General features: G+C 36.2%; 1 protein-coding gene across 12 annotated transcripts in view; it reads right to left on the bottom strand.

Moving 5' to 3' along the window:
* Positions 1-5,229: 5,229 nt before the first annotated feature.
* Positions 5,230-27,022, bottom strand: part of Rai14 (retinoic acid induced 14) — a 133,317-nt gene continuing 111,524 nt past the window's right edge. For 10 of the 12 annotated variants that reach the window (XM_015496375.2, XM_048802914.1, XM_048802913.1 and 7 more), the window contains 13 exons: positions 26,829-26,886; positions 25,933-26,003; positions 23,383-23,489; positions 22,599-22,777; positions 22,326-22,354; positions 20,605-20,691; positions 19,393-19,479; positions 17,097-17,151; positions 14,483-14,601; positions 12,202-13,737; positions 10,624-10,773; positions 7,699-7,764; positions 5,230-7,123 (listed from right to left, as the gene is read on the bottom strand). In XM_015496375.2, the coding sequence (XP_015351861.1) occupies positions 7,046-7,123; positions 7,699-7,764; positions 10,624-10,773; positions 12,202-13,737; positions 14,483-14,601; positions 17,097-17,151; positions 19,393-19,479; positions 20,605-20,691; positions 22,326-22,354; positions 22,599-22,777; positions 23,383-23,489; positions 25,933-26,003; positions 26,829-26,886 (2,622 nt within the window). In that variant the 3' untranslated portion in view covers positions 5,230-7,045. The remainder of the gene's footprint in view (positions 7,124-7,698; positions 7,765-10,623; positions 10,774-12,201; positions 13,738-14,482; positions 14,602-17,096; positions 17,152-19,392; positions 19,480-20,604; positions 20,692-22,325; positions 22,355-22,598; positions 22,778-23,382; positions 23,490-25,932; positions 26,004-26,828; positions 26,887-27,022) is intronic. The other 2 variants (XM_048802921.1, XM_015496376.2) reach the window with 1 other exon arrangement.

Raw genomic sequence — 27,022 nt, forward strand, 5'->3', positions numbered from 1 at the left:
TAACTCTTTCATCCTTTTACTTTAAAGGACCCTCTTGTTGTATTAGGTCCACATGGATAATCTTATTTTAAGGCAAACTGATATTAATTCTCCCTTGCCATCTAAGTTAATATATCCATAGATTCCAAGAATTACCAAGTTGGACTGGTATTTAATCTGACTTAAAGGCAGGGTTTTAAAAATATTTTAGTTGTAGATAGACACAATATATTTATTTATTTATTTATTTCTATGTGGTGTTGAGGATTGAACCCAGTGCCTCATCTGTGCTAAGCAAATGCTTTACCACTAAGCTACAACCCCAACCCAGGTTTTGAAGACTTCTTAAGATAATACATAGGGAGCCCCTCACTACCCATCTCCTCTGGCCCTTAAAGCTTATAACTTTTGATTATGTCCTGCTTCTTTTTCTCTCCTCCACAACCTTTTTATAACTGGTACATCTACTCAGTTCTTAGGTGTGCCTTTTCTTTTCTTCCCATTGTAGGGCCTGGTTTATAATAAGTGTGTAGAAGTATCTCTTTCCTGTCTTCTTACCACCATCTCTTAGAACTCAGTGCAGGGAAGACTTCCCAACTTCTGGAACTCACATTGATTGGTCCCTCAGCCAACTTCTGTGGCCAATTCACAGTATCCACCATACCTGAGCTCTTGTTCTTTTGATTATTTTTCCAATATATTCCACACTTCCATAATGCTTACAAGTCCTCTGCCCTGAGCTGGTGAACAGAAATTACTACTCTGGGAATGTCCTGCTTCCAACAGTCCAATCTGATGCTTTTCCGAGAACACTGTACCTTGCAGTCTGCATGTAAGCTTTGTTTAAAGAGCATCACCCCCATTTTTGATGGATAGTATTTCTGCTGTCATCAGCACACAACAGTCCAGATTTATGTCACATTGCAAAAATGTTGTGCTTCAACATGTTCTGGGAACATTTTCCCCACACAGCATATTGTGCTTATCTTAGGATGGGTGGGTTTAATTATTAAGGCTTTGGAGTCTGTCTTGAGAGATTTTATGTGAGGAGAACAACTTAATATCTCTTGTTGAACCAATAGGAAGGAAAAGGCCATTCTTTCTCAATCTGGCATGCACAATATTCTGCATTTTGAAAATTGCTTATATGATGATGGAAGCTAATGTGAAAATAGGCAATTTGAAAGTTATCCACAGAATCCTCACATGTGTGTAAAGACATGCATAGGATCCTCATTGATTGCATCATTTTGTAGCTTTGAGATACTGGAAGCATATTAAACACCCTTCAGTAGGGAACTGGTTAAATATAGTTAGCACTAAGAAATATTACTTGGCAGTTAAAAAGGCATGAGGTGTGTGCCGACAAAACCATCTCCAAGGTGTTTAAAGAAAGTAAGATACTCACCTATAAAATGTCTCAGCTCACCCAAGAAACTTCATAACTACTGCTTCTAGGGGAGGTGAACTAAAGGTTAGGAGCAAGAGATTTATTTTTGGTTTATTTCATTTGTTCAACAAGTAGAGCCTGAAAAATCATCACTGAGGGATGCGTTTCTTTTTAGCTTTTGAGGCATTTCTTTCCATCTGACACTCATTTGAATATATCTAGGTTTCCTGCCTAGCAGAGTGTCCCCATGATATCACCCTGTGGATTGTTAGGTTGGCCCCAGCTGAAGTAAGTTCTCTCAAGGTGCATACACTTGATAATTTAAAGTGGCAAAACCTTGTATCATTTGCATTTTTTTTTTTTGATGGAAGGTGGAGGGAGGCATTAAAGGCTCACTTAGCAAACCCTGAGAATCACACACATACTTTGAACAAGTTTTACTGTGCAGTACAAAGCAGTAATAAGCTTAAGTAGAGGTGGAGGATTCATGTTGTCAATGGCCTTAATACTAATTGATTGACAAATGGCCTTAATACTAATTGATTTATGGGTATCAATATATACTAATATATCATGCTACTTTGCTGAATTCATTTGAGGTCTAGAAGCTTTCTGTTTTATTTTTTTTGTGTGTGTGTCTTCTATATATAGAATCATGTCAGCAAATAGGAATAGTTAGAGCTCTTCTTTTCCTATTTGTGTCCCTTTAATTTCTTTCTTTTGCCTGATTGCTTTGGCTAGGGTTTCAAGGACAAGGTTGAATAGAAGTGGTGAAAGAAGGCATCTCTGTCTTGTTCCTATATTTGGAGGGAATGCTTTCAGTTTTTCTCCATTTAGAATGGTGCTGACCTTGGATTTAGCATATATAGGTTTTACAGTGTTGAGGTATATTCCTACTATCCCTAGTTTTTCCAGTATTTGGAGCATGAAGGGATACTCAAAATCAAGAATCAATAAATAGGATGATATCAAACTAAAAAGCTGCTTTACAGCAAAGGAAACAATCAGTAATATGAACAAAGAGACTACAGAATGTGAGAATATCTTTGCCACCTGCACATGAGAGCATTAATCTTCATGATATCAAAACCTTTTTCTGTATCTATTGAGATAGTCATGTGATTCTTGTCTTTTATCCTGTTGATGTGATGAATTATGTTTATTGATTTTGTTTGTTGAACCAACCTTGCATCCCTGGGAGGAACCCCACTTGATTATGGTACACTATCTTTTTACTATGTTTTTGTATGCAGTTTGCCAGTATTTTATTAAGAATTTTTGCATCTATGTTCATGAGGGATATTGGTCTGAAGGTTTCTTTCCTTGATGTGTCTTTTTCTGGTTTTGGCATCAGGATGATACTAACTTCATAGAATGAGTTTGGAAGAGTTCCCCCCTTTTCTATTTCATAGAATAATTTGAGGAGTAGTGAGTGGTGTAAGTTCTTCTTTGAAGGTCTGGTAAAACTCAGCTGAGAATCTTTCTGGGCTTTTTTTGATGTTAGGCTTTTGATGGCATCTTCAATTTCATTGCTTGGAAGTATGTTTAAGTTTTTATGTCTTCCTGCATTCCTATACACCAGTGGTAAATCAGCTGAAAGAGAATTAGGAAAACTATTCCATTCACAGTAGTTTCCCCAAAACAACAACAATAAACAAAAACAAACAAAACACTTGGGAATCAATTTAGCAAAAGAAGTGAAAGACCTCTACAATGAAAACTACAGATCACTAAAGAAAGGAATTGAAGAAGACCTTAGAAGATGGAAAGATCTTCCATGTTCTTGGTTAGGCAGAAAATTAATATAATCAAAATGGCCATATGGATGATGTTCTTCATAGAAATAGAAAAAGTAGTCATGAAATTTATTTAGAAAAATAAGACGCCTAGAATAGCCAAAGCAAGCCTCAGTGAGAAAAGTGAAGTAGGAGACATCACAATACCTGAACTTAAATTATACTACAGGGCTATAGTATCAAAACCAGGATGGTATTGGCACAAAAACAGACATAAATGGAACAGAAAAGAAGACACAGAGACTAACCTACATACATACAGTTATCTCATCCTAAACACAGGTACCATCAATATACATTGGAGAAAAGGTAGCTTCTTCAACAAATGGCCTGAGAAACCTAGAAATCCATTTGTAGAGGAATGAAATTTAATCCCTTTTTTCTCACCTTGCACAAAAATCAACTCAAAGTGGATTAAGGACCTATGCATCAGACTGGATACCCTGTGCCTATTTAAAGAAAATATAGGCCCAACTCTATAAGTTGGCTTAGGAACCGAATTCCTAAATAAGACTCCTAAAGTGCAAGAAATAAAATTATGAATCAATAAGTAGGATGGTATCACACTAAAAAGCTTCTGCACAGCAAAGGAAACAATCAGGAACATGAACAGAGAGACTACAGAATGGGAGAATATATTTGCCACCTGCAAATGAGAGCATTAATTTTCAGGATACAAGAACTCAAAAACTTAACAAAAAATCAAATAACCCAGTCAATAAATGGGCTCAGGAACTGAGCAGGCACTTCACATAATAAGCAATACGAATGGCCAATGGATATATGAAAAAATGTTCAACATTTCCAGCAATTAGGGACATGCAAATTAAAACTACACTGAGATTCCACTTCACTCTAGTCAGAATGACAATTACCAAGAACACAAGTAATAATAAATATTGGCAAAGATATAGGGGGAAAGGTTTATTCATTCATTGCTGGTGGGACTGCAAATTGGTGTGATCACATGAAAAGAGTATAGGAAATTTGGAATGGAATTATTTGACTCATTTATCCCACTCCTTGGTATATACCCAAAGAACTTAAAATCAGCATACTACAGTGGTGCAGCCACATCAATGTTTATAGCAGCTCAGTTCACAATACCTAAGCTATGAAAACAGCTGGGATGCCCTTCAGCAGATGAATGGATTAAGAAACTGTGGTATGTATACACAATGGAATATTACTCAACCATAAAGAATGAAATTATGGTATTTGCCAGTAAATGGATGGAACTGGAGACTATCATGCTAGGTGAAATAAGCCAATGCCCCCAAACCAAAGGCTGAATATTCTTTCTGATATATGGATGCTGACACAAAATAAGGGTGAGGGAGGGAAGAATAAAAGTTCATTGGATTAGACAAAGGGGAATAAAGGGAAAGGAAGGGGGATGAGAATAGTATAGACAGTAGAATAAATTGGACAGAGCATTCCTATGTTCGTATATGAATACACGACCAGCGTTACTCTGCATCATGTACAACCAGAAGAATAGGATCCTAATTAGAACAAAGTATACTCCATGCATGTATAATGCGTCAAAATATACTCTACTGTCATGTATATCTAAAAATAATAAAAAATTCAAAAAAAGCCCCACCAAAAAAAAGAGAATATTTATTATTCAAATAGCTGCACCTATTTCACTGTCGTTGGTATTTGTGATTTTAACCTGCAAGAATAAATTCTTGTTTCAAGAATGAGTTATCCTTGTTAGGGTAGGAGAATGTATTTTAATTTTTTAAAGCATTATTACCTTTAAAGAAGAACATGGGTGTAGGGTGATGGAATCTAGTGGAGGCTTCCATGATAAAAAGGCAACAGAGCAAACAAGAGGCAATTTTGAATTAAAGGACTAGGAGGATATAATTGCCCCAAAGTTTCTGATAATTGGGGCAGGCTCAGGATGAAAACAAGAGCTGGGAGACAGAATGAGTTGAGGCTGTGTGGACAGCTCCCACCATCTGAGCATCGTGCAAAATAGAAAAACCTCACTGAAATGCTGTTGAACTGATCAGAAGATATAGGTATGTTTATGAAGACACCAAAACAACAGAGTTGCAAAATGAAACAAGTTTATTTTCTGCAGTAATTTCTGCAAATTACAAAGACAAAATGCTAAACTACAGCATATAACTTTTCATATTTAACCAGAGTACTTGTAATAAATATGCATCCTGAAACAAGATAAAAGGCTACACTTTGTCAGGCATCCTACAAAATGTCTCAAGTTTTATACTCTGCAGCATTTCTGTGCGGGGGACATGTCAGGGGCTGTTTTGTATTTTCTTAAGTGCTGTGACAAAAAGTCCTTTCACATTTCTTTGGAGCATTTTTGAAATTGCTTAACTATAATTAAACAACTTAAGAATTAAGTAACAACACCAAGCTTTAAAGCCATTTTTGTTTTGCTGTTGTTGGTCCTTATTCAATACAGATTAACATATCATCCAGTTCAGCCGAACGCCCCCTGAGCCCAGGCAGCCCTGTGATAAGTGGGCCCTGTCAAAACAGGCGTCCACTTTTAGTTATAGACTAAAAGTTCTGTGTTCTGTTTTTCTCCCTTAAGATCAATGCCATAAGAGAAGCTGCAAGCAAGTAAGAAACATTTTTATCCTGAAAGTGAAGTGAACAGAAATATTTTCCCCCAAGACTTTTGCTATGCACCATGTTTCCATATCAGGATTTTTAGTTTCAAAGCTGGAAAACTGATTGGTACTAACAGTCCTTCCAGAGACAGTTTATGGGTACTTGTAGAGTTGGGACATTCACAAATATTCAACGGGTAAAAAGAGGATTTACTATTTTCAGAAATGCACTGCAGCTCTGAGGAAATGTGGCAGAAAGTCCTAGGGGTATTGGTGGTAGTTGGGAATACAGACTATCTTTGCTATAGCTGAAAACTTTGAGGAAAAAGTTATATTTTTAAAAAGTCTTAAGCATGGTTACCTAAAAAATAGTTTGTTAATATAATCTAATGTAATTTCACTTATTTAGGGGCTTAGATATGAAAACATCTTAAAGAGCCAATAAAAATATTATAGAGAAAAAAACCCCACTTTTTTAAAAAATTGAGGTTAAGTACTATGAGGCATTTCTTTTGGCTGTAAACATACAGTTTACTGTCCCTTGTTGAAACATAAATGTTTGGATTTCCTGAGCTTCACAGGTAACAGCAGGAGGCAAGTTTGCATAGAAAATTTGCAATATGTCAATGATTTGCTTATAAAAACTTTTAAGGACAGTTTGCTTTTGCTTTTAAACTTCATATTTTAGTTAATAGTGCTCATCAAACTGAAATTGATAAGCAGAGTGAGGAGATATATAAGGCAGCTTGAGGGGAGAGAAGGTGGAATTAGAGATTTTAAATCCACAGGATATTATGAAAAAGGGTGTTAAGCATGCACTTTGTTAACTAGTGCCATAAGAATTTGGTTAGAAATTAAATCATGTTTTGAAATTGGAAACCAAAGCCTAAAAGAGCTCTCCTGTGCTGATTGGCACAGCCCAAAGAGAAACTGAAGAAACATTCACTGCGTGGAGTCTTCAATGGATCACTCAGTAGTGATGAAGCCACTCAGCTGGTTAAGGGGTCTACCCACCAACATCAGGACCAGACCTCTGGGTGTAGCTGATCTCAGCTCTGGAATCTGAAGGGATGATGGACTTTCACCTCTGTGGTCTGAAGTCTCTAAGCAGTTCTGAGGAGGAGACACATTTCCTGGGGACTTGTCCTCAGAATCCTTTGGAAAGGGAAGAAGCTATGCTAGGTCACAGTGCATACCACGAATGAGAACGATGGCAGTGGTTGCCAACAACTGGGTCTAATACCAAGATGGACGACAAGGGGCAGTGTTCTCTCAAGGAATCCACTTTACTTCTTTTGGGACTGGTTTTTACACATGGTAAGGATTTGCTTCAGTACTTTCTGGACATCTTCATCCATCTGGCCCTAGAAATTCACACAAAAGACATTCATTAGAACCTCTATTAAGTCATGGCACTTCCTCTCCTAGGAATGAGGGCTGGCTGGCTGAAGGCCTTGGCTTATTCCCTTCAACTCTCAGAGGAATGTCAGCCCTATCTTTCCCACATTTCTGTGAGGACTGAGTCAAAGAGGATGGCTTTTATCCATCAGGAGGAGGATGAGGCTGGGTCTGCCAAAGCCCTCAGCAAAGGGTGTCTAGGGTCTCAGTTGCAAATGAACATCAACAAAGGCAGGGGTAAGGCAGTGCCTAGGACTCTGGGAATATCTGCATGCCTGGAAAACAAATTCTGGTCTTCTTGATGGGGGACAGCAGCCACAAATTCATTCATCTCATTATGATGAGGCTGCTACAAATAAAGAGGTTCAAGACTCTTGACCCAAAATCTGAAACAAAGAAAAAGGCATCTTAAAGCCTGCTAATGAAAAATATTCTCCTCTAATTCTTATTCCTTCTATTTGTTTGAATGATGGCAGTGTTGGCAACATCTGCTGCTATTTTTCTTTAGGATGTCCAGATACTTCACTAGGCGTTACCATACCTGCACAGCATACAGAAGATGCATTCTATAAACTGATATGACCTCCTGGTGTTGTTTCTTGCAATCCTAAAGAGAAAATTTAACATTATTAGGAGATCTTTAAAGAACAAAAACAACAACAACAACAAGGAAAACATGGGAAAACAGCCATTAGCTACTATGCAACTGATTCCCTCCACTAGCATAAGAAGCTTGTTTGCTGTGAGTTCACTATATACTTATTATTATAATATTCTTAGAAACAAACCTACCTATTTCATTTTGGCATGCCAAATTTAGAAGAAATTTTATGTAAAAAGTTATTTTAATCCTAAGTTTTAAAAAACGTGTACACATGCATATATACATATCATTTGCTCATAGTAAATAGTGTAAGGAAGTTGATTAAATGCAAAAAATGATTTCCTCAGTTGGCAAATTATTGGCAATTTTTATTTATTAGCTGTCAGTGTACTGTGGAGGCAATCTCAAATGGTTGCTCACTACAGCTGTTGATGGATTTATTTCTCCTTGTTGAATTTTAACTCTGGTTTCTCTCAGTGACATGTATCCAGGATCCTAACTCTTCCCTGAAGTATTCTCATTCTAAGAGGTCCTTTCTACTACTTCATCATGAAAATTGAGACCATTTAATATAGATTACTTCAGAAGCTTACAAATGTGCAGAAATACCTCTTCTCACCTCCTTCCTATCAGTGTTAGAATATGAGCTATTTTTTTTTAATTAAAGGACAATCTTTGAAACCTCAGTTCTTTGAAGTTCATGCCATAAGAAGGTACATATGATACAAACTGAGAATCTCTTATCCTTGGGATAGAAGCAGATGTGTTTTGGATTTAAGATTTTTTTTTTTTCAGATTTGGAGTATTTGCATAAACATTCCTGGATGAGCATCCCCTCACCTGAAAATCTGAAATCACAAATGCTACAAAATTGGTGCTCAAAATTTGTGATTTTGGGACATTTTACATTTCAGATTTTTGGATTAGGGACACTAAGCCTGTACCTCTCTATGTTGTTTCCTTCTTACCTCTCAGCTCTCTCCATACAATTATTTAGCTTCTGATCACTGTCTTCCTTTCCATCTCCCCTTCTGTTATCATTTTGTTGACTTCAACATCTAAGTGAATGACCCATCTAAAATCTGTGTCTTTCAGTTTCTATGACTTGCTCTTCTTTCTTTTAGCTACTTGCTCTCAAGGTCATATTTCTGCCTCTATCATAACCACCTCTGAAATCTCAAATGAAAGCACCCCACTCTGTGACCACAATCTATTTTTCTAGCAAACTTGCTTGCCTCTGACCCCTTCTATGACTCTTTGATCCCATCAGATACCTATCTGCTTAATTCATTTTTCTACTGTCAGCCTATTGCCAAGGGCCACCTAAGTGATGCATCTCAGTCGTTGCTGAATAAGTATGAGTTCTTACACAACCCTTCAAGATCCATGCAAGCATTACCACCTGTAGGAAGCTTTTCATGACTCACCCAGGTTGGGTAGATATGTTTCCTCCATAAGCACAGTATGCTAGGCATTTTATTATAACTGGATGCTTGCTTACCATACCAATTTATATTGAGAACAGATTCTGAGAGAGCAGGGGCTGTGTTTTATTCATTTTTATATCATTGACATATGCACTACTGATACATGAGAGCTCAATAAACACACTAAATACTTGTATGGATTACTATATAAGTCAGCACTTTATCTACAAATCTAGAATAATTGTTTTGTCAGGAAAGTAACCTGCAGAACCCAGTAAGGAGCATCTCCTACTGATTCCACCATTGCTAGAACTGTTAATAAAGAGCTAGATTTGTACTTTGTGGCCAGCAAGAGTAAGGACTGTAGAAAACGTGTCCCCCCCCCCCCACTGTTAAATTTATGAAGAAATCAAATCCATTTTCTGCTTGTGAAAGGAAGCTAGAGAGAATCCATGGAAAACTAACCTTGACTTCTTATAGAAAATGTAACATACCTTGTCAACTAAAACCTTAACAGATATTGTGATAGGTTAAATAATGGTCCTCAAAAAATTTCCACATCATAATCCCCAGAACCTGTAAATGTTGCCTATTATAGATGGTACTAAGAATTTAGAGATGGAGAGAGAGAGAGATATTCACGGATGACATGAGTGGGCTTTAAAATGTAAAAAATAAGGGTCCTTACATTAGGGAGGCAAGGAAGTCAAAAGAAGGAGATAGGGGGATAAAAGCAGCTCAAGTGACTTGCTCTGAAGATCATCAAGGGGTCAGGAACCTAGGAGAGCAGTTGGCATTAAGAAGCTGGAAAGTCAAAGAGATGGAGCCTGTTTGACCTATAGCCTCAAGAAGGAATCAGCCCTGTCAACAACTTCACTTTAGTCCAGTGAAACATATTTTGGACTTCTGGTCTCCAGACTCATAAGATATTAACTTCATGTTGTATAAAGCCAAGTTTGTGGTGATTTGTTACAGTGGCCATAGGAAACCCATACAGATATTGAAAGGACTTTCCTGGGTGAAATAGAGGGGCCAGGAAGCAGTTTTTGTGTATGTGTAGATACACAACTACCAGAGATTCTGGCCCCTAATGAGAAAAGGCTCTTGCCACTGCCATCGATGGAGAACAACCATTGCAGAAAGAAGAAAAGTGGTGGAAAGTTAGTGAATGAGTGAATAAGCAGCAACTTCCCACTGATTTCTCCCTTCCCAACAATGCATTTGACCCATCTCATTATGGACCATGATTGGGACTTTCACCTGTGCTTCTCTCTTTTGCCCTCATCAAAGAAGTCTTCAGTTCATTGCTCACTGAAGTACAACATTCCTTTAGGCTGGGAGTCTGTGTTTGTGGCTCCTGGCCCTGATGGCTAAATTGGTATGTCATCTGCCCTGCCCTCACCCCAAAACAGGCAGTGGAAGAAAGCCCACTCACAGCCAGCTGGTTCTGGAGCTGTTTGATCTGCTGTTGCAGCACTTCCAGCTGCTGACTCTGTCTTTTGGATGAGCTTGTTGAGTAGGAGAGCTGGGAGAGGCTGTTGAGGGCCTCCTTCAATTTGGTGACTTCCTTTGACATCTCATTTATCTAGTGAAAAAGGAAAACTGTTTCAATAGGCATCTAATGTATCTTTAGAAGCAAAATTCCAGATATTTCTTGGCTTCTAATAGAGTCATATCTTTTGGTCTCTGGAACTTGAGATTCTGGAACAATTTCTTTTTAATTTTTTACAGGAAACCCACAAACTGAAACAGATAATAAAATCAGGCAGATCAACAAAGCTCTTTATATCTATTCTGTTCAGATGTAATCCCCTGAATTACGTACTGTTTTGGTGCATGGGCCTAACAAGAGCTGTGATACTAATTTCCTCATTTTACCCTTAAAAAAGGTGTGGTTAAAAAATAGCAGGACTGGGATTAGAAACATTTTTTATTTTAAGACAACTACATTTTGTCCAATATTGCCAACATGGACAATCAGGAATTAGTCCTAGAGCCCTTATATCTCTGGACATCTTGGTTTGAAGTAAACTCAGCCTCCCACTTCATCCCACCACTCCCTATTTCCCCATTCCATAGGTCTTTGAAGTGCTTTTTGAAGTATTCATTACAAAAAGATAAATGGTGCTTATAAATAAATTCAGAGTCTCCACCATGTGGGACTGGGGATGGGGAGCAGATGCAGGTACAAAATCATCATGAACTTATGAACCTACTCTTTGCTCCCCTCCTTTCTCTGCACCATATCCAGTCATCTTGAAATTGCCTATTCCCACCATGTTCCTCTTCTCTTCCTATACACCTTTGAAAATGGGGGCCAGAGAGAGTAGTGATATTTATGCTGACTCAGGGATGAGGAGTCATGGAGCTTTGAGGAGTAGGATTAAGTCTAGGAGTATTTGGATTTCCATATGATGGAGAAATCTACCCTGGATTTAAAGAGAAGTATTAAGAGATAATACACTTTCAGATACTTCTGATCCCCCAAACAGGCAGAGCTTCCATAAAATCATTTTTAAAGGACAAGTATGTACCACATATGTGAAAATATATATATAAAGGGAAGTGGCAGAAGATTGGTATTTTTTAAAAATCAAGATCTAGCATACGTTTTTTTTTTTTTTTTTTTTTGGCCAGGCAGCGTGGGGGTGGGGGGTTGCTGAGGATTGACCCCAGGCCCTTGCACTTGTTAAGCAAGCACTGTACCGCTTAGCTCCAACCCCAGCTCTTTTTAAAATTTTAAAATAGAGTCTAAGTTGACCAGGCCTTTAACTTGGGCTCCTCCTTCCTCAGCCTCTTGAGTAGCTGGGATAACAGGTGTATACTAACACATCTGGCTCCTCCAACATACTGTTCTTAGTGTGACTTTAAGGGACAGATGTAATCATGTACAGAGTCTCTAAGCATTCTCAATAGATGAGTGTCAACAAATCCTATAAATGTTTCATATAGTAAAACTTCAGGGTCTTAGGACCTATTAGCAGAAACCCAATGGCAACAGAATTTCACCAACCTTTTTATCTTTATCCTCCTCCAGTCTTGAAGAACTCTCAGAATATCTTTTCATCTCGGCAAGTTCCTCCTGAGCTTGCTGGAATTTTTGCAGAAGTTCATTTACTTCTTGGTCTTTGGATTTCAAAAGAGTCTGAATGTTTTCCTTTTCCCTTTTCATTTGTGAGACCTCACTTCGAACCTGGGCAACCTCTGAATGGACCTTCTCTTTCTCCTTTACTGAATCCTTTAATTTTGATGCCAATGCACTCACTTCACTCTCCAAGGATGACTGGAGCTTTTCATAGGAAGACCTGGGTACCATTGTGTCAGTCATAGCAGCTTTCTCCTCTAGGAGCTGCTTCTCCAATTTTGCCACTTCCACTTCTTTGCTCGCCAGGTGCTCTTTAAGACTGCTTATCTTCTCTTCCATCTCTTTCGCAGTTGTCCTCAGTGAGGTTATCACTTGCAAATGTTCTGTGATGGACACAGAGTTCTCTTTCTGTGCATCCACCAATTGCTTGAGCTGGGTCAACTCATTTAATACTTTTGAATACTGGGACTTCATTTCAGACAGTGCCTCTTCCGCTTTGGCCTTGGACACATTTGTCACCTGCATCAGTTTCTCATGCTCTGCTTTGTGGATGTATTCAGTTGCTACATCTTCTAGAGACTTCCTCTTCCTATAATCCTCCAGCTCAGCCTGGGCTTCTTTGTACAGCTGCGACAGCTCACTTACCTGTTTATTGAGTTCATCTATCATCCTGTTCATGGCCTCTTTCATGTCCCCAGCTTCATCACTGGCTTCCTGTGTCATCTGACTTTTTAGTGTGTCTTTTAATTTCATGATTTCTTCTTGGGCCTCCTGGTATTTCTCAAACAAAAATGCTTTCTCCTTATTCATATTCTCAATAACAGAGCAGTATGAACTTTTCATTTCCTCATACTCTTCCACAGGTGCCTTAATCACTACACCTTTTTCCTTCTCCACAAGTTTTTCCTCTAACTCTCTCACTTTCTCTTTATTTCTTCCACTTTCTTCTAACGCGTTCTGCAGATCCTGCTTTAGCATATCTATTTCCCTGTCTGTGACCTTCAGCTCATGGAGATGTGAATAGCTATCTACACCCTCATGAGACAAGAGACCCAGTTTCATCTGCTTCTGAACACTCAGGACTTCTTTCATTGCCTCCTCATACTTGCTCTGAGTTTCTTTAAGTTTCTGACTGAGGTCTGAGCCATTCTCTGAAATCTCTGTGTCGTTCAAGCATACCAGTTCTGTCCTTCGGGACTGGAGTTCAGCCTGTAGCTGCCTCCTCTCTGCTTCCGACCTCTCCAATCTCTTCTGCAAGTCTTGCGAAATCTCTTGTAGTTGCTGAATTCTAACATCACTGTCAAGAGTGGGTTTCCCCAAAGAATGCATTGAGACAGATGGAGATGATTTGGAGTCTGGGGAAGAGGCCTCACTAGGTTTGCCCAGGGGTGGGGCCACATCAGTCTGGGTAGAATGGAAAGAATCAAAGCTTAGGTCTCCTTCTGCCTCCTTTGGTGATTTGGCCTGGGAAATAAAGCAGGAATTAAACGGCACTAAATTAAATGAACAAGCACCAGAGTGAGAAGAACAAGTCTAAAATTTAGGTACAGGAGAGCTGGGTGATCGTTTTCCATGTGTACTACTTTACCATAATAAATATATTGTTTGGGACATAAGAGTCAGATTTACAACACAAAGCTTATTCTGTGCTCTATTAGAACAGATTATTTGTGTCATTTAAAAAAATACCGGAATTGTTTTGCCTATTAAAAACCTCCCACTCAAATTTTTATTTCTTATATCATTCTAGTTGCCCAGAGAGGCAATAGGCATAGTACAGCTATTTCCTATCAAGTTCTTGAGAGTACTGTATGATCAACTTTACAAAATGAAAGGAAAATATTATATACAAATATATATACTTATGCACATGTATATATAAAATGTTTAAATTTTAAAATATAGACATTTAAATGTATAAAAATAGAAAATTATAAAATTTTATGCACAATTTTTCATAGCATTCTATGTAATGAATCTATAAACAAATTTTATTTGTGTAAAATTTTTTATATATTCTATTTATATTTAAATGTTAATAATTTATATGTAATTATATAACTATATATGTAATTATATAAAATTTACCAATTTACAGAAATAGAATTAATGAAGAATACTGTTATCTACCCAAGAAACTTATGTACACCCCCAAAATATAGCCATTTGACTCCACAGAATTATCTGTGGTAGTAATCTATTTAGCTACCTGTAATTTATCTTGTAACTCCTTGTTGTGTAAAGTAAGGGAGGCAACTTTTGCTTGCAACAGCACAAGAAGATCTTGTTGGTCAGCTTCAGAACTTATATCCAATAAGCTATCAGCACCTTGGAAAGGAGAAAGGCAATTTAAAATGTTTTTAAAAATTAAACTGCTGTTTCTCTAACTTCTAACAAACTCACTTTCTGGCTTAACCAGTTCTTCTTCAAAGTCCTAACTATAACCATCCCTCATCCCCAGTTGGGTAGATGAATAGAAATTACTGGCATTTCCTGACTATAGTATTTGTAGCACAGGTGTATCAAGCTAATTATAAAACTGATGGATTTGGGCATTATTCATTCACTTGATTAATCTTGGTTTCTGGTTTCTCTCTGTACCTCATTAAGTCTCAGTTATGTGAATCCTTCTAGAAAGATCTCTGGAACCTGATTTATTTCTTATTCCTACCAGAGCATTATTTAAGTTCAGACTTCTATCACCTTTCTCGGAAACTTTGCACATGGCTTACTCAGATGCCCCATATATTCTCCCCAGTAAAAATGTAGGGACATAAATGCTACTTAAAGTGTTCACTGAGATAAGACATGGAACTTGATCCAGAATAAAACAACAATGTCAGATTAGTCTTCCCAAAACATACATCAGGCCATTCCTTTGGTTCAAATGCTTTGTTTCCCTCCAAAAATAATCTCCAAACTCCTTTATATGGGTTAAGGCCTCTTTATCTGGCCCCAGTCTTATTTTTCTGGTTTATGACTCACTACATCTTTCCTAAATTTCCATTTCCTCAGACTCTTTGTTTATCCACAGGACTGTCCTTGCATCTCTTTACCTAGATACCTTTTTTTTTTTTTTGCACCAGGGATTGAACTCAGAGACACCCAACTACTAAGCCACATCCTCAGCCCTATATTGTATTTTATTTAGAGAAAATGTCTCTCTGAGTTGCTTAGTGCCTGGCCATTGCTGATTTTGAACTCACAATCCTCCTACCTCAGCCTTCCGAGCCACTGGGATTTCAGGTGTGCGTCACTGAACCCAGCTAGATAACTCTTGAGCATCCTTTACAACCCCGTCAAAGTTTACCTCCTCCTTAAAAGCGTTCACTGACCACCTGGCATGAAATGATTTTCTCCAAATCACACTATAATCACTATAATCACAGTTAGTAAACCACACTTTTTAGCATCATACTGATTATCATGCCTGAATAGTATTTGAAACAATGATACTCAAAGTGTTCACTAGAATAAGACATGGAACTAGCTTCAGAACGAAATGAAATGCAGAAAGACTTCCTATGAAAAAATGTCAGTTGCACAAGATGATATAGCCGGATGACTTTCTGGTGAAAACTCTTCTATTATTGCCGACTGGCAATAGTTTATAGATGACTCTTTGAAAAGTACAAATCTAAATTTTTTACTATTATGCTTTTAATTTATTCACAGCCATTCAATGCAGAGATGAAAACTTTAATCTTAATTTGGATGGATGAAAAGATGATGTTTTTTTCATAGAAAAGTTTACATCTGATATAAGGCATTGTTCTGATGTATGGTAAGTCCTCTGAGTTTTGTGAGTCCTCCTAAGATAAAGTCTGGTGTGATAAACTTGGGAATTGAAGCATGACCTCAATTCTAATCAACAGAAGTTACTTCTCAGATACAATGGATGGTTTTAAAAGTAAACCATGTAAAACCTGTTCAAAGTATTAACATTGATCTCTGCCAGGAATTTGAAAGTTTAATATTTCTCAATTTGGCAAATCAAAGGTCCAGACTCATATAAAGTGCACAGTACTCTAAGAAACTGAGTGCTGGAGCTAAAGGGAAACCTTGAAATCATCTACTCTATTATAAATTAATTCTGAAGAAATCATACTACATTCTTATAGATTCAGTTAAACTTTAGGAATCTCCATCTTCTTTAGAAGGGACTCTTAAAAGATACAACAAATTAAACCTATCTTCGTTAAGACAGTTTGACTGTGTGGTTTACTTGTAAATCTAAGTGGTAAAGTTACATTGTGACAGTCATGGAGGTGCATGGTTTTCTCCCTTCATGATATAATTTGCTGCTCAGCTGCAATGAATGCTCTATGCTATTAGCTAACAGCCTACAGCCTGTTTTTAAATGCATAGGATAAAATATACCGTAATCTATAAGATTATCTTGTAACACACCAAATAATAATATCCAAAAGCAGGTCTAATAACTGCCATGATTTCTAGTGGTGATATTATAAATGAATTTCCAATATATCTGCAATAACAGTAAGGTGACAGGAAATTGGCAGGGAATTCTCTTGTGATAAAGTCACTGGTCTGCTAATACCCCTGTGTTTATTTCCTATATTCATAATTGAATGAAATGCTAACATTTAATTATGGACAAGTGAAAACAGAAATGGACTTTTTTACATACCAAAGTTAGATATTTTTTAAAATCCAGGTTCAGGCCCCTGAAGCCCAGAGCTGCATTATTGGCAGCTCTATGACCACAGGCTGTTCCTGGCTTTGTCTTTGCTCTGTTCAAAGAGACATGGAGTAAAGACAGTTTGTTCAAAGAAACAGAAACAGATGCTGCTTTATCTTACCTGTAGTACTGTCACTTAGTCTATCTTTGTTTTCTCGTATAGAACTAATCTCAGCCTGCAGAAAAAAAAATGATGTAAAAATAATACTCCTAAATATAACATTGCACAAAAGAATCAGGTAGATTTTCCTCCTTAAGCTTACAGAGAGCAGAGTCTGTTATCCTACAAGAAAAATAAAAAATCCGAAGGAAAGAAGATATTTTACAAGTGAAAACATGGCAATTATCTACTAAGGTATAACTTTTTAAATATTAGAAATTTCAGAGTGCATATTTTCAAAACACTTTTCAGAAATATAATTTAGGGAGCACAACACAAATATATTTAAAATTATAATAATTTCATGCCATAGTTTACATATTGGGCTATGTCCTAAATAAATAAGATGGAAAAGACTACTTTCTTAATGATGTCAAATAGAAGTTATATTTATCTGGGTTATACATTAAAGTATATTAAAAGTAGATGTTTTTAGCTTAATCATTTTTTAAATTATCTGTATTAATCTAATTAATCTTTCTAAAAGAGATGCTAATAAATAAGACCTAAAAGGAATAAGAAGATAATTTTATAAGGGAAAAAATGCATACACTCTTGGATTGTCAACTGATCCCTTAAAGATTTCCTCTAACCCTCTGTCCCTGAATATCTGTTAATATATTACAAAAATTCTTGGAACTTCAAAGACAAACTCTCATTTCAAGGCTTTTGTTTCAAAACATTATATTAACTTGCCAAAAATTTATTATGTTTCATCTAGATGAACCCTAGACAATGATAAGAGATTACTTTTCAGCAAAGGAACTTTTGCAAAAGCCAAAATGCTAAAAATTAAGTTGCTTATTTTTGGCAAATGTTTCTCTTTATAAAAAGCTGTCCTTTCCCTTTTCCAGAAAATGTACATATTTTAACTATATAAGGTATAATATACTATTCAAATTTTCTAATCTGAAGGGGTTTTGACAGATGTATAACCATGGAACTAACACTATAATCAAGATCTAGAATATTTCCTTTTCCCTGAGAGTTTACTCATGCATTTATCACAGCTAATCCTACCCACTCCATTCTTAGGCAACCTGTCCATTTTGCATTTTCTAAAACTGCTATAAATGGAATGTAATGGAAAAAGTGGGGATATTTTTGTGGCTCACTACTTTCATTCAGCATGATGATTTTCAGATTTGTCTATGATGTTGCTTGCACTGCAGCACATTCCTATTTTTGCTGAGTAACATTATTTTATATGAATATATCTCATTATCTGTATTATTCACTTGTTGATACACATTCAGGTCATTTCCAATTTAGGAACACTGTGAATAAAGCTACTCTAAACATCTATATATAATGTTTTATATAGATATGTTTTTAGTTCTCCTGGGTTAAACACCCATAAGTGGATGACTGTATCATCTTGTAGGTATTTGTGTAACTTTTAAGGAAACTATTAGTTTTCTGAAGTAGTTTGTACCATGTAATTTCCTCCAACAGAATATTAGCAGTCTAATTCTTCCACATCCTTCCACATCTAATTTTTCCACTAACATACTTTATCTAAGGATCCAATACAGGATATTGCATTGTACATAGAGAATTTTTAAAAAATGTAACGTTTGCCACTTCATAAATAATGTTTATTAAGTAATAAAAGGAGTGACTACAAGTCAGAAGCCAGTAACTTTCACACCTTTTAAAAAATTAATTTAATTTTTAATGAATAAAGGAAAAAATATGTATTTACCATGTACATCATTATGTCTTGAAATATGTATATAATATAGCTAAATTGTACTAATCAACATATGCATTACCTCACATATCATTTTTTTGTGATTAGAATACTTAAATCTACTCTCTTAGCAATTATCCATAATACAGCACATTGTTATTAACTATGGCCACCATATTGTACAATAGATCTCTTGAATTTCTTCTCCTGTTGAACTGAGATGTACACTTTGACCAACATATCCCCAATCTCTCCACTCCCTATTCCCCCATTGTATTCTTTTATGAGTTCTATTTTTTTGGATTCCATAAGTAACCTTTGTCCATTTTTTCCTATTTAAGAAAATTATTGATTAGTAATTGCAATTAATTCTCCCTATTCTTGTTTTACAGTGTCTAAGCCAGGAAAAATAATCAAGGGGTCCTTCATGATGAAAAGATTGTGAGCGAATGACTGAGAAGTATATTCTACTTTATTTATATTTGTCCAGTGTTATATAACTTAAAGCAAGTCTATGATGTATCATAAAATACAAGAACAAAATTGAATCTAGAGAGGAAATACCTTGAAGGGTGCTTCTGCAAAAAATACTGATTCCTTTCCCGAAAGTGGTGTTGAAGTTATTGATCTTGGGGAAGACACGTCACTCAACTAAAAAAAGAAAATGAAAACCACCAGTAAAGAATGTGTCCTCAAAGTGTTTTCTTTTCTAGTGCTGTTGAAGCAACATCCAGGCAACTAAACTCAGTAAGTACCCTTAGCTTCAGTTAACACAGGCAATTCAGCTATATCAAATAATTTTTGAGTTTTGCAGAGTATTACTTTGCTCCTATGTTAACTAGAATCAGTTTTTTAAATCTATAAAACTTCTATTATAGGCTGAGAATAGTATTAATGAATAGTATTTCATGTTAAAATATATTTATAATTATTTATCAGTGAGATATTTCTATTATTTGAATAGATTATTCTTTTCATGACATGATTTTAAACAATAAACCCCAACCTGTTTTGTTTGCCATTTCACAGATTTCTGTGCTTCCTTCTCTATGAAGTAGTTTTTATAAGTTCAGAAATAAAACTATTTTTAGTATTAATCAACTGTAAATGTAATTAGAAAAACACATTTTAGCAATGTTTTAAGAAACCAACTTAAGTTCACTTTCATCTAACTGCCTCACTAACTACTCATTATCTTACCCTTAACTCTTACTAGAATTGTTAATATGAGGAACTAAAAATAGGCTGACTTATTATTATCTTAGAAAAATTTCTATCATAAGATTATTTTTTAAATTTTTTTTTGTGCCAGGGATTGAACCCAGAAGCATTTAATCACTGAACCACATCCCCAGCCTTTTTTACTTTTTATTTTGAGATAAGGTCTTGCTAAGTTGCTTAGGGTTGCTTAGGGCCTTGCTAAGTTGCTGAGGCTGGCTTTCAATTCACCATCCTCCTGCCTTAGGTTCCTAAACCACTGGGATTACATGCATGTGCCACTGTGCCTGGCCTGTCATAAGATTTTGAGAAATTTCTTGAGGCTTTTAAAAAAGATACTATTTAATCCTCCAGTTTTGAAACAGATAAAAGTCAACATTGTTTCCATACTAATTATCAAAATACTTCTTATCACAATTTGTAATCTACAAAATTTAAGAAAATTTTAAATGTGCGCTAAGGGTCAGGTCTAAAACATTACTTTGTGACCTAAACGCAAAATGATGAAACTATTGTTGTTTTTCTGCTTATTGATTGCTGGTTTGCTTTGGTTTTTACCTGAGTAGGACTGATAGGAGGTGGTGGAGCTTTGCGTTTTTTTGGAGTTCCACTTCTTTCTGAGCTTATTTTAGAGACTTGATCAGGCTGAAAGTTATCACAGTCCAAAGAATGGAGGTGGGTTAGTTAGGTTAGTAAAGTTTGAGCAAGTAGCTTCATCAAACAAATGAGAAAAACCTCTATAGTCCATGCATTTCTTAATCCATCAAGACCTGGAATCTGTTATCAACATAAAAATACAGTAATATGCATGCTCTACATTTTCTTCTAGCAGTCCATGCTTTCATAGCAAGAAGATTAAAAACATAGACAAAACCAGATTAAGTTGGTGTGGAAAACTGGGAAAGTAGAGGACGAGAGTTGTCTACCATAATCAGAACCCAGATTACATTCACATGTACTTTCCATCTTAATGCAAAACACCAGGATTTCCCACATTTCTGCATGACTTCCACCACCCACCTTTTGTTTTAAAGAAAGTAAACATGAGGGAAAGGGGGAACCTCATCTCTAAAAGTTATTGGTAAGGAATACATTTAGCACATAATATATTCAGTATTACTTGTTGTCTATAATTTTTTTAAGAACCTTGATGTATACATAAATAGAACAACCAAACTTAAATTAATAGTGACAACATGCTTTTTAGAAAAACTCCAAAATAACAGGGCAAACGTCTAAATTTCTACTCCAAGTAATACTAAGTGTAATTTTAGGGTGAAAAACAATTAAAATAAAAGGAAAAGCTAAATGTCTTATTTTCATTAAGTATTTAAGATTTTCCTATGTATGTAGTTCATATGATAATACAAGCATTTAACTCTAGGTGAAATTTTAGGGGGGAAAAGAAATAAAAGGAAAAGTTCAATCTCTTATTTTCATTAAATAGCTAGCATTTTTGTGACTATAGGTCTGTAGTCCATGTGATATTACAAGTAGCTAAAATATTGTTATTCAGTCTCAGTGTTTAAACCACATCAAACATTTTCACACCAGTGGGAAGCATTAGTACATTTCAGAAAAAGATGAATATATAGGTAGCAAGTTTAAAGTTATATGCTTTTGAAATAAGGTAAATCATTAAGAAAACATTTACCACCTCATAATAATGAATCATTTATTCCAAAGACATTGCACTCCTTAAGTATCTTCCACATAGTCATCATCACTTTTCTATTTTCTTTTTGATACTGGGGATTAATCCCAGGGGTGCTTTACCACTGAGCTACATCCCCAGACTGTTTTTAAATTTATTTTTACCTTTTTAAATTTTAGGGTGGAGTTACTGGGGATTGAACTCAGGGACACCCACCCACTGAGCCACATCCCCAACCCTATTTTGTATTTTATTTAGAGACAGGCTCTCACTGAGTTGCTTAGCACCTCGCTTTTGCTGAGGCTGGCTTTGAACTTGCAATCCTTCCTTAGCCTCCCAAACCACTGGGATTACAGGCATGCACCACCACACCTGGCTTTAGTTTTTTTATTTTGAGACAGGGTCTTCCTAAATTGTTTAGGGTCTCACTAATTTGCTGAGGCTGGCCTCAAACTTTTGATCCTCCTACCTTAGCCTCCTGAGTTCTGGGATACACCGGTAGGTATATGCCACCACACCAGGTAGTCATCATCACTTTTCTAGTAAACTATAAAGTTTATTATAAACATTTTCAAATACTCATAAACAAAGATAAAAAACATCCCTACCCCCAAAAGATAAATACCTGCTTTGGTTTTGTTGGGGTCTTTAAGTCTAAAGAAGAAAAAGTGAAAGAAAATTACCATAAGAACCATAATGACTCATATTTCATATTTGCTTTGGGTGGAAACACACACACATACACACACACACATCATACACAACATTTAACACTTCATTTTTCTTCAAGCCTATGTTTAAAAGAATAATAAAATATATATTGCACAAATTCCTTTATCCTTTGGGGGAAATGGAGTACATGAATTTAAAACAACATTGACTATTTTCTTTCACATACCAGCATCCTGAGAGATTTTCGATAATAGAAGGCTTTGAATTCCTGCATTTTCTGAGAGTTTGGAATAATGTAAGGCATTGTGTCCAAGAGAATCTACAAGGTTTAGGTCTGCACTCTTTTTAATTAAGGCTTCCACGATGGTAGAGCTGCCAATTTCACAAGCCAGCATGAGAGCAGTTCTAAAGAAAAGGGAGACACAAAATTAGCACTAAATAAATGTAAAACTCTTTCCTCGGAAATTCTTTGTCCTGAAAACAGGGAAAAGAACCTTTACTTAATCATCTGAGAAATTCAAAATGAAATGCTATCAAGATGAAATTAGGTGGTATATTTATTTTTAAACTGCAAATTAAATCTAAATGTTAAACCATAGTTAGTCAAATAACATAGAAACAATCTACTGTACTGTTTGATATAAAACGATAGTATTTAATGATTGCCACAAACCTTACCCTTGTACCTCAAATATTTTACAGAACCTGTACAATGTGAAGACTTCTCAAAAGTAACCAATATGTTTACTTATTTTTCATGAAAAGACACAGAAATAGCTTAATCGACTTTGATATTTAATGGTTTCATCAGTCAGCAATGATGCTCAGAGTCTGGGAAACATTATTTTTAAGTGGAAAGAGATTCTTGATTACCAACAAGGTAGAAAATTTAAAAAGAAACAAGTTAAAACACATTATAACAAACCATTCAAAATACTGCTATGATATTGTGAAAGACTCAGAATGTCAGCATCACTTAAGTCACATGATTTTTGCCTGTTTATGCATACCTTCCGTTTTTGTCCCTGGAATTGACATCTGCTCCGTGATCCAGGAGAAAGCGACAGACCTCACTGTGGCCACTTTGTACTGCAAGAAGCAGCGGGATATTCCCATCCTAGGAGACAAACTCTGATTTAGATTTTAACTTTAACACCAAATGCCAGAATCACAGAGACCCTTGTTCTTTCCCCAGGTACCCCCATGACTTGTACTGCTGGTGTAATATTTGATCCATCATGATATTTTAGGCCCCTTTATGGCCACCATTACATCATGGCCAACTCTTGTAGAATTTCTCTGTTACCATTTCCCTAGAAGCCTTACCTTTTGGGCTGCTTGCCTGTTCCCTCAGCTGTCACTGAGTCTGAGTGATCACAGGAAAAAGTATTAAACTCAAGATGTGTTCAGGCTTAAGGCAAGAGTATCATGTAGTGAAGAATGATTCTGGAGAAATGAAGGACTTGTCTCCGCATGGCTCAAAAGGACTTACTGCTCTAGGCAGCTTCTTCCCAGTGAACTACCTACTCGCTGTCATTCTACTCCTCTCAGAAGGCGTACCTTTCATAATTTTAATAAGTGCCAAAACATAACAAATTAACACAAGACAAGATAAAAGATGGATAAAAAAGAATTACTTAACTTGTCATGACAATTAGCAATCCTTTTGGAAAAAGAATTAGATCCCCAACTTGTATATAAACTATATCAAATGGATTGAGAATGAAAACATTGCAATATAAAACAAATGAGAAAAATACAAGAACATGTAGGTAAGTATGTCTGTAATCCGGATTGAGGAGAGCCTCATAAAAATGACACAAATGGGAAAGAAAATGTATTATCCTGTCTTTTGTGGGGAGAACATACCCCACAGGCAAGTCACCAGTAATTTTTAAGTTAAAAACATTCACATAGAAAAAGAAAAAAAGATTAACCACAATATTCCTAACCTATGTTAAAAATGGGGATTTAAAAAGGTACAATTGCTATTTAACAATTAAATCTTTTTTTTCCCCCTTCTACTTCTATCTTGGGATTGACCTCACTAGTGTTCTATCACTGAGCTGAACTATATTTCAGCCCTTTTTATTTTATTTTTATTTTGAGACAGGGTCTCTCTAAGAGGTAAGGCCTTAAACTTGTGATTCTCCTGCCTTAGACTCTCAAACAGGGAAGATTACAGGGCTATGCCACCACACCTGGCAGAATTAAGTCTTATAGTACAATTTCAGACAGATTTTCAAGTGTTATGGTTTAGTTATGAGGTGTCCCCCAAAGGCTCATATGTGTGCAACAATGCAGGAAAGTGTAGAGGTGAAATGATGGATTATGAGAGCCTTAAACTGATCAGTGCATTAATCCCTCAATAGGGATTAATTGGGTGGTAATGGTATGCAGGTAAGGTCTGGCTAGAGGAGGTGGGTCACTAGGGGCGTGCCTTTGGGGTTTATATTTTGTCCTTATTAAGCAGCATTCTCTACCTACTTTCTCATTATCATGTCCTGAGCTGCCTTCCTCTGCCACATCTTTCTGCCATGATATTCTGCCCCACCTCAAAGCCATCTGTGGACAAAGATCTCTGAAACTATGAGCCCAAAATTAGATTTTCCTCCCCGAAGTGTTCTTATCAGGTCTTTTGAGCGTAGCAGGAAAACAGCTGATAAAAATACTAGGCATTGTCCCTATAAAGTTATAGTACTTTCTGGTCATGAAGTAATAGTGTTTTAGATTTTGGATGTTTTTGGATTTTGGAGTATTTGCCTATAAATAATGAGATACCTTGTGGATGAAATCCAAGTTTAAACACAAAGTTCACTTATGTTTCATGAAGACCTTGTAAACATAGTCTGGAAGTAATTTATCCAAAATTATTAATAGTTATGTGCATGAAACAAAGTTTCATGGTGTGGAACAGGCTTCTTGTGGCATCAAGTTGGTGCTCAAAAAGTTTCAGAAATTGCAGTGTTTAGGATTTTGGATTTTTGGATTAGGGATGTTCAACCCTTACTAATAAGACTCAGAATATGGATTTATTTACAGTCTATTGAGTCACTTTACATCATACATGTCAATCAAGCTATAACATGAAATTTAACTCTGTAATCGTACATGAAGGCATGTAAATTTATTCTCTAAATAACCCTGTGAGGTTACAATAGGATAGAAATATTTCTGTCTTCAAAGTTGGAAAATTCTAACCAAAAGGCTTCCAAGGTAATACATGGGGGACAGAAAGAAAATAATCAGAATTTCCATTTGGACTTATTTCTTACTTTTACAAATCAACAAAGTAAGTTTTATTCATATTCAGGTTGATGGCAGAATACATGTATATATTTAGAAACAAATATACACAGGAAAGAAGTGCATGCTGCAAAATGAATTAATAATTTATAGACCAATGGAGGTATAATACAGAAAACCATTTTGCAGAAGAAGACCTGGGTTGAAAAGCAATAGAAATTTTAAGATACTTGGGTCTCTAAAGTCTCAGTGACTCTCAGAATGCTCTAGAAACCACTGTCCATTTTCACCTCTAGTGGCCACCGGGTACTCACCAAGTCTTTGAGGTTTACAGGGCTCTTGTGTTCGCTGAGGACCTGAACAGCTAGTAGGCAGCCCTGCGCCGCTGAGGGAGGGAAAACACAAACATCATCCACTCACAAAGCTACTCACATAACCAAGGGCATCAACGCCTCTAAGAAGTTTGTGTTTGATTTGGAATCAAACATTACTCAAGCTGCACTCAACAGAAATGGTATTAGGAAGGTAAGTAAGAGGTATTTGAAAATTACTGCTTCATTTCAGAGTTACCTGGACGTACAGCCAGTCACTTTCAACTACCTTTCGGCAAACATTTGTTTTATCTTTTCATAAGACTTAGCTTTTCCACAATTATCAATAAAAGAATTTTTACACCTAACTGCCTGAGAGCTCAGTGTCAACGTTTGTCACTTTCAGCTGCATGACAGATGCTAAAACAAAATGTTGACAAATAGAATTGATTGATGTCCATCATGATCACCAAATCAAAAAATCTATATCACAGAAAACCTGAATCCACTAGTACTTCTGATTATCTCTTTAAAAAGAGATTTAAATCATATAGATAAATCAATTGCATGTACATACACATTAATTAAATAATTGGTGCTGAGGATTGAACCCAGAACCTTGTGCACACGTTGTACTACTGAGCTACATCCTCAATCCTAGTTAAAATAAGTTAACCATGACAACCTTTTCTGGTTGTGTGGCAGGCAACTGATGAATTTTAGGTGTGTTCCTTGTAAAGCTCAACATGTTTTTCAAACTGAGTAAAATGAGAAAGTCTAGGAGTGATGACAGAAAACAATCCTGGGAATAGTATTGTAAGGTTAATGGCCTGAATAAAGACAATGGAAAATTAGTGTTTCTTATGACAGAAGAGGACAAATAAGAGAAGGAAAGTTACCTGCATAATGTAAAGCTGTTTTCCCAGAGCTGTCAATACCTTCGGCTGGGCATTTAGACTATAAGACAAAAATAGTAAATATGTATATTAGAATATCCTGCAAGAATTTTATTCAGTTCATTCTTTTCCTGTAAGGTCTGATGTCTTATTAGGAAGGGAATAAGCTCCAGTTGCTGTACTCCTACAGCCTTTTT

The sequence above is a fragment of the Marmota marmota genome, unplaced genomic scaffold, assembly GCF_001458135.2.
Source record: "Marmota marmota marmota unplaced genomic scaffold, marMar, whole genome shotgun sequence".
NCBI classification, from domain to species: domain Eukaryota; kingdom Metazoa; phylum Chordata; class Mammalia; order Rodentia; family Sciuridae; genus Marmota; species Marmota marmota.